This window comes from Rhamphochromis longiceps, linkage group LG3 (assembly GCF_057381845.1).
Source record: "Rhamphochromis longiceps isolate RC_006_pf linkage group LG3, R_longiceps_female_GT1.1, whole genome shotgun sequence".
Lineage (NCBI taxonomy): Eukaryota > Metazoa > Chordata > Actinopteri > Cichliformes > Cichlidae > Rhamphochromis > Rhamphochromis longiceps.
In genome coordinates, this window is record NC_140559.1 from 31,488,562 (window position 1) to 31,496,161 (window position 7,600).

Here is a 7,600-nt window from a genome sequence, read left to right on the forward strand (position 1 = left end):
GTAAATGAGAATAAGAAAGAAAAGTATGTCTTTGTGCCCCCTTTTCCCTGTTAATACCCTATCGGCCCCCCTGGCTAAACTTTGCTAGATCCGCCCCTGCTCAGTTACCAGCGTCAGCTACGTAAAAAAAGATCCTGGTGTAGAAAGTAATATTAAATAAATTCTAACAACAGCTTATCAAGCTTAAACATGCTGCTGTTGTTTATCCACTGGTTTCCTCTTTCTGGTGCAAAGTGGGCCAAAAACAAACCAGAGAGATGGACTCGCGACAGAAAAGCCGATCAGCTGATCATTAAGCAGTTTCATGATTGAAGTAGCAGCAAGAAGAGGCAGTCGCTCCATATATCGTTTGTTAAGCTTAAGGCAGGAATGCTTTACAAACATTCAGAGATGGACTTACACACTTGCTTTACTTCTCTCTGGGATAACTTTGTCGGAGATGAAATGCCGGGTTGCTAGCGAAGCTCCAAATGCTATCCAGACCACCGACAGGTTTGCAATGGCCAGAGGAACAACCAGTGGTATTTTGGGTGCCAGTGATTGTTTATTTACTTGTCAATAATATATATATATATTTGGAGCACTAGGTGCGGTGACTCCCAAGCTAGGCGAGTGGCTCCAGCAGATCCCGGGAACAACATCGGAGATCTCTGTCCAGAAGAGCGCAGTCCTGGGAACAGCTAAGATACTGCGCAGGACCCTCAAGCTCCCAGGCCTCTGGTAGAGGACCCGAGCTTGAAGGATAAACCGCCCGCAGGGGCGTGCTGGGTGTTTATATATCTATATATATATATATATATATATATATATATATATATATATATATATATATATATATATATATTGATTTATTTATTTATTTATTTTTTAAAGCTGTACTGTTTATAAGACTGGGGAAACCTGCAGTCAGCTGAGACTGAAGAAGTCACTTGAATGAGTGACAAAACATTTCTCCCACTGAAACGTTACATCCAGATGAACAAAATCAACTTTTGGAGATTTACTTACCTGGATATTTGAGCATGCATCAAGATGAAATTAAAAAAACTGTTTTACCAATATCAGAATTCTCTCTACAGTAGCAGCAGAGGTTCAGTTTTCTGAGTCAGGACAGATGTAGATATGGGAGTCAAGAAACCTAACTCTAAACCCAGGGTAAATGGCTTCAGTGAATGTGGTGTTGAAAGTGTAGAAGTGGTACAGCATATCTGGGAAGACCTTGTAGAAGGACACAGTGCCAGCATCACAGTCCACATATACTGCAACCTTGTGAGGGGCAGATGAGCAGGGAACACTGATGGCTGTTGATGTGTAATTGTGCATTGCGAAATAATCTGTATCATCACAGTACAGAGACCAGGATTCATCAGTCCTTCCAAACCTGTTGTCATCACTGTTTCCTTTCCTTTTTATTTCTTTGTAAGTCACGGCAATATGAACCTCTCCACTGTGTTCAACTTCCCAGTAAGAACGACCAGTCAGACTGTTAGTACACATCAGCTGAGGACTATCAAATCTGTCAGGATGATCAGGATAGAGCTGGTCCTCTTTCATGTGCACCACCTTCCTATTGTTGTCAGACAGTTTAAGATTGCGGTGGACTGTGTTCACATCCACTGTCAGCCCACAGAAATCTAAAAGAACAAGGCAAACACTGTTACTACTGCAATAAACAATGAAACCTCAAATAAAACTAGGACAGCAAATGGCCTGTTGTCAACACACATTGTGGAATGTAATTAACTGGAGAATTAACTGGACATGAACAAATTTCTACAATACTTAACTGAAAAGTAGCCTAAAACAAACAAAATATGAAGATATAAAACTACACACCTGAACACTACTGAATCCACATCAAAGGACACACTATGAAACTTTCATAACACATGGGATCACATTGTGCTCTCTTATACCTGGCATTTTTTAATTGCTATAATAACTATAACTTATGATTTTATAAGCACTTTTCACTTTTTTCTTCTCTTATGTTAGAAATTTGTGGTCCAAATTTCCTTTTAGGTGGTGTAAACATGAAAATCAATTGAACTGTAATAGCCTTCATCTTATGTCCTGCACATTTTTTGTTGGTCTCCCCAAAAAACCTCTAAATACTCAAGAACTGCCCCTCACTGGGCAAACAGTATCTTTGTTGCAAGCTGGGTCATCAATAGCACTTTTCTGCTCTTTTGAGAACTCAAAACATTTTATAACATGCCTCATTCCCGTTATGCACATTCATAAAGCACATTTTTCTATGCCTAGATGTGTTTTTTTCCTAATGTTTGTACACAGTCACACTCAGATGGATGCATCACAGAGCAACTTGTGGTTCAGTATTATCCCTAAGAATACTTTGACACGCAGATTGTAGTAGCTAGAGATCAAACCACCAACTTCCTGATTCATGGGTGATGTGCTACAGCCATGTGAAAGTGGATATTTAATATGTTGCTGTACTTTTATTGTCGTAGTATTATGTATTATTTTATTGTGTTAGCAAAATAACTCTACCTTCCAAGACACAAAGGAACGAGATGCATGTAATATATAAGCTGGAGTGGAGCAAATTGGATTTAAATATAAAGGAATTTGTTACATGACAGCAGGAAACATAAAACATAAAACACACTTACATTTCTTTAGACCCGTTTTCATCCACTGGTCTCCATGAGGATCCATTCTGAAATTAGTAAAGACAAAGAAAAGCACAAATGCTTTTAGCTTAAAAAACCAGACGTTTTCAACTTTTTTCCTTCACAAAAGCAAAATATATTTTCATTATTATGGTATTTTTCCTGCACAAACTTGACTCTTTACCTAAGGGTGTCCAGTCTCCAGCAGGGATCCTCCCGTAGAGGAGACAGCAGCTTTATTCCTGAGTCTCCTGGATGATTGTAGCTCAGGTCCAGCTCTCTCAGGTGTGAGGGATTTGACTTCAGAGCCGAAGCCAGTGAAGCACAGCCCTCCTCTGTGATCTGACAGCCAGACAGCCTGCAAAAACAAAACAGCACATGTCACACTGGCAGAGAAAACTACTCTTTTTTAAATATATTTGACTGTTATTTGTTGGTTCTGGTTTCACCTGAGAATTTGAAGTGCACATTGTGGACTCCCGAGTCCTGCACACAGTCGCTTCACTCCTAAATCCTGCAAATTGTTGTTACTCATGTCCAGCTCTATCAGTCTAGAGGACGTAGCACTGAGAACTGAGGACAGAGCTTCACAACTTGTCTGTGTGAGGTTACAGCCACTCAGCCTGGAAATGTATTAATGAGAGAATAGAAGACATCCTTTTAATATTTAAGCTGACTAAACTCTTGAAAGTAGCACTGATTGAAAACTCCCACTAACTTGCTTAGTGGTAGTTGCATACTCACAGAGCTTTTTTGCAGATTTTGACCACTGGCAGCAGTCCCAGAAGAGCTTCTGCTGAAGCTGAGTATGTTTTCAGGTCAATAAAATTTAGATTTTTTTCTGATGACAGTAAGATGAAGACCAGAGCTGACCACTGAGCATGGGAAAGATTAACCATAAAAAGGTTTCCTGAATTAAGGCGACGTTGGATCTCCTTCACTATAGAGTCATCATTCAATTCATTTAAACAGTGGAAGAGATTGATGCTTTTCTCTGGAGAGGGATTCTGGTTGATCTGATTCTTGGTGTACTGGATTATTTTCTGATTTGTTTGTGAACTGCTTCCTGTTGGTGTCAGTAGGCCTTGTAGGAGTTCCTGGTTGGATGGCATTGAAAGACCAAGGAGGAAGCGAAGAAACAAATCCAAGTGTCCATTTGGACTCTGTAAGGCCTTGTTCACTGCAATCTGGTAGAAGTGGCTTTCAGAAACATGCACTGAGACTGTTTGTTCCTCTTCCAGCAGGTTGACATTAGAGTTGGTGAATGTCAGATGGGCATGAAGCGCAGCTAGAAACTCCTGAATGCTCAGATGAATGAAGCAGAACACCCTATCTTGGTACAGCCCTTTCTCCTCTTTAAAAATCTGTGTTAACACTCCTGAGTACACTGAGGCTTCTCTGACATTAATGTCACACTCTGTCAGGTCTGATTCATAGAAGATCAGGTTTCCCTTCTGCAGCTGCTCAAAAGCCAGTTTCCCCAGTGCTTCAATCATCTTCTTACTCTTTGGACTCCAGAGAGGATCTGTCTCAGCTCCTCCATCATGCTTGATGTTCTTCAGTTTGGTCTGAACCACCAGGAAGTGAATGTACATCTCAGTTAGTGTCTTGGGCAGCTTTCCTCCAGCCTGTTTGGTTTTTAACAAACTCTCTAGAACTGTAGCAGTGATCCAGCAGAAGATTGGGATGTGACACATGATGTGGAGGCTTCGTGATGTCTTGATGTGAGAGATTATGGTGTTGGCCTCTTCCTTGTCTCTAAGTCTCTTCCTGAAGTACTCTTCCTTCTTTGGGTCAGTGAACCCTCTGATCTCTGTAACCATGTCTATATAGTCAGCAGGGATCTGGTTGGCTGCTGCAGGTCGTGTGGTTATCCAGATGTGAGCAGAAGGAAGCAACTTTCCCCTGATGAGGTTTGTCAGCAGCACATCCACTGATGTGGACTCTGTAACATCAGTGAGGATCTCAGTGATGTGGAAGTTCAGAGGAAGTCGACACTCATCCAGACCATCAAAGATGAACACAACTTTGAACTTTTTAAAGTTACAGATTCCTGCTTCTTTGATTTCAGTGAAGAAGTGATGAATAAGTCCCACTAAGCTGAACTTTTTATCCTTCAGTGAATTCAGCTCTCTGAATGGGAATGGAAACATGAACTGGATGTCCTGGTTGGTCTTGTCTTCAGTCCAGTCCAAAGTGAACTTTTGTGTCAGGAATGTTTTCCCGATGCCAGCCACTCCTTTGGTCAGAACTGTTCTGATTGGTTTGTCTCTTTCAGTCGAAGCTTTAAAGATGTTTTCACACCTGATTGTTGTTTCTGGTCTGTTTGGTTTCCAGGAAAACATTTCAATCTGTCTGACCTCATGTTCAGTGTTGACCTCTCCGGTCCCTCCCTCTGTGATGCAGAGCTCTGTGTAGATCTCATTTAGAGTGATTCGGGTTCCTGGTTTAGCAATCCCCTCAGAGACACACTGGAACTTCTTCTTCAGGTTACATTTAAATGTATTCTCACAAAGTGGATCAGGACTTTCTACAGGAAAGCACCAGAAACATGAGTGTTATGATTATAGAAAATGTGACAATTTCATTCCTGTAAAGACTGAATTTATGAAGAGAAATCCTCTCACTGCTCTGCAGACAGTCAGCCAGCTCCTCCTGTTTCATTATTCTCAGGACGTTAACTGCAAGTTTGAGAAATGCCTCTCTGCTGCTCCTTCTCTGCTTCTCTTCCTCACTGTCCAACACCTCCTCTTCATCCCTCTGACACTCTGAATAATCTGGATTCAGATCATTCTGCATCTTCTTTAGTTCGTTCTTCACAAAAGTGATAATGTTTTCCTCCAGCATCTGGAAAATAAATGACACAATCTGAACTCATGAGCACTTTAAAGCTTTGATTTGAAAAGTTCTCGATAAATAAAAAATATAATGAAATATGAAATAACTGCTTTTGCCGGCAGACATTTAAATATTTTTGATACTCTAAAAAGTGCAACATGAAAATAACTACAAACAGAGTTTGGTGTACATGTACAAACCTTAAATACTGAGTCCAGATCAGTTTGATGCAGAAGACTTGAAACATCTGAACTCTCCTGATCAGCTCTGTGGAGACATCATGAAGAAACTGTAACTATTTTGTACAAAAATCCAAGATGTTTGTTCTTCAAATATTTTATTACTAAATTGATTTAGATTGATTCCTTTAAATTCATTACACTGATTACTAAATTAAGAGCCTTGGTGTACGAGACCACAACAGTATTATTAAATATAAGGAAAGATTAAAGAAAGACTGTAAATTACTCTTGAGGAGTAAATTAAAAAAAAAAAACAGTTTCCAAAGTAATTTTAACTAATTTATTTTAGACTTTCATGCTGGAGGAGTCAACAGTAAGTAATACCAAAGCAGTTGCTGCCGAAAGTAAAACTTACTGGTTCCATGAATAAACAAAATGTCCAATGTTTGTCCAACTTTGTCTAAGAATCAAATATCCGGACTCAACATCCAACTACATATTGAGTAGCCCATTAAGGCAGAAGTGTGCAACACTTGCAGTAAACCATATCTTCTCACTGATTACTCATGAAAGGAACATTTAACATTTTGTTAACTCTTACTTCTCATCAGGAGACAGTTTCCTGTTTTCAAAGTCAGGGCGGTCTTCTTCTGACTTCCTGCTCTTCCTCATAGTCACAGAGCTGAGTCCACACTGAGGTTTGGGAGAGTCTGGTCTGGGGAATGAGGAAAAACACCAGGTAGGCCAATATATATATATATATATATATATATATATATATATATATATATATATATATATATATATATATATATATATATATATATATATATATATATATATATATATATAGCTCAGAGAAGAGCTCGAGAGGATGTGGAGGGTGAAGGTAACGGTGGTCCCCGTGGTAATCGGAGCACTAGGTGCGGTGACTCCCAAGCTAGGCGAGTGGCTCCAGCAGATCCCGGGAATAACATCGGAGATCTCTGTCCAGAAGAGCGCAGTCCTGGGAACAGCTAAGATACTGCGCAGGACCCTCAAGCTCCCAGGCCTCTGGTAGAGGACCCGAGCTTGAAGGATAAACCGCCCGCAGGGGCGTGCTGGGTGTTTTTTTTAAGGAGAATCATGTGCTAACGGCTGTCTAAATGACTCGGGTAAAGTTTGTAGCATGCGTGCTTGTTGTTTTTGTCTGCTTCCACTTGTCTTTGCACTAGGATGATGTTGGAGTAAATGTGCAGTCATATTCGTTGTGCTCCCACTAGTGCTGTCAGTGTTAATCTCGTTGAAATGATCTTAACACCACAACACGGCAAATCTCCGTTAACGAGCTACCGCTGATCGCCCCGTGCGTGGGGCTGGACGGCCAACACGTTAACGAGTTAACTGCGCTAAAATACTAATTCCCATCAATGTAATTGAGCATTGCGTGGCACATCCAACATACTGTTTTACTTTAGTCCATGACGCGCTTACCTTCAGGGTCATACGTCACATGAAAACCAAAATAATTCCAAATGCCAGATCTGAATGAGGGTGGGGGAGGTTCAATTTGCCATGTCGCAAGGAGAGCTTAACTTCTGTCTCGCTAGCTTGCCCTGCGCTCAGTGAATCTGCGTTCGACTACTCTGCCTAGGCTGCACTGTCGAGCGCAGATCCACTGAGCGTTCAACACAGACAGCATCGTCAGAAGGAAAGTTGATAAAATAAATTAAAAATTTTGTATTGTTCATACATATGCGTACCAAACCGAAAGGACTGTATCGAACGTTCAATATCGATACGAGTATTGTTGCACCCCTAATATATATATATATGTGTGTGTGTTATATATGAATAACATCAAGCCAATAAAGTCTGAAGCTCTTCACACTGAATGATTTCTGTCCTCTTTAGTCTGTCTAGTTTTAAACTGTTACATTTCTGGCTGTGTAAATATCGTCTTTG

At 40.5% G+C, this 7,600-nt stretch overlaps 1 protein-coding gene across 1 annotated transcript; it reads right to left on the reverse strand.

Annotated features, from left to right (window-relative positions):
• Positions 1–970: 970 nt before the first annotated feature.
• LOC146674135 (protein NLRC3-like) lies at positions 971–6,308 on the reverse strand. Its single transcript, XM_085394350.1, has 8 exons — positions 6,258–6,308; positions 5,675–5,741; positions 5,264–5,483; positions 3,381–5,166; positions 3,086–3,259; positions 2,821–2,994; positions 2,637–2,683; positions 971–1,634 (listed from the first exon to the last, which is right to left on the reverse strand). The coding sequence occupies exons 3-8, from the start codon at positions 5,481–5,483 to the stop codon at positions 1,093–1,095; spliced, it is 2,943 nt and encodes a 980-aa protein (XP_085250476.1). The 5' UTR covers positions 5,675–5,741; positions 6,258–6,308; the 3' UTR covers positions 971–1,092.
• Between the last annotated feature and the right edge of the window lie 1,292 nt (positions 6,309–7,600).

Bases quoted from the DNA above. Each gene is read 5' to 3' on its own strand.
- LOC146674135 (XM_085394350.1), bottom strand. From the start codon at position 5,483: ATGCTGGAGGAAAACATTATCACTTTTGTGAAGAACGAACTAAAGAAG. The intron at 3,260-3,380 runs GTGAGTATGCAA...ATACATTTCCAG, and splicing joins AAAATCTGCAAAAAAGCTCT to GCTGAGTGGCTGTAACCTCA. The intron at 2,684-2,820 runs GTAAAGAGTCAA...TACTAATTTCAG, and splicing joins TGGAGACTGGACACCCTTAG to AATGGATCCTCATGGAGACC.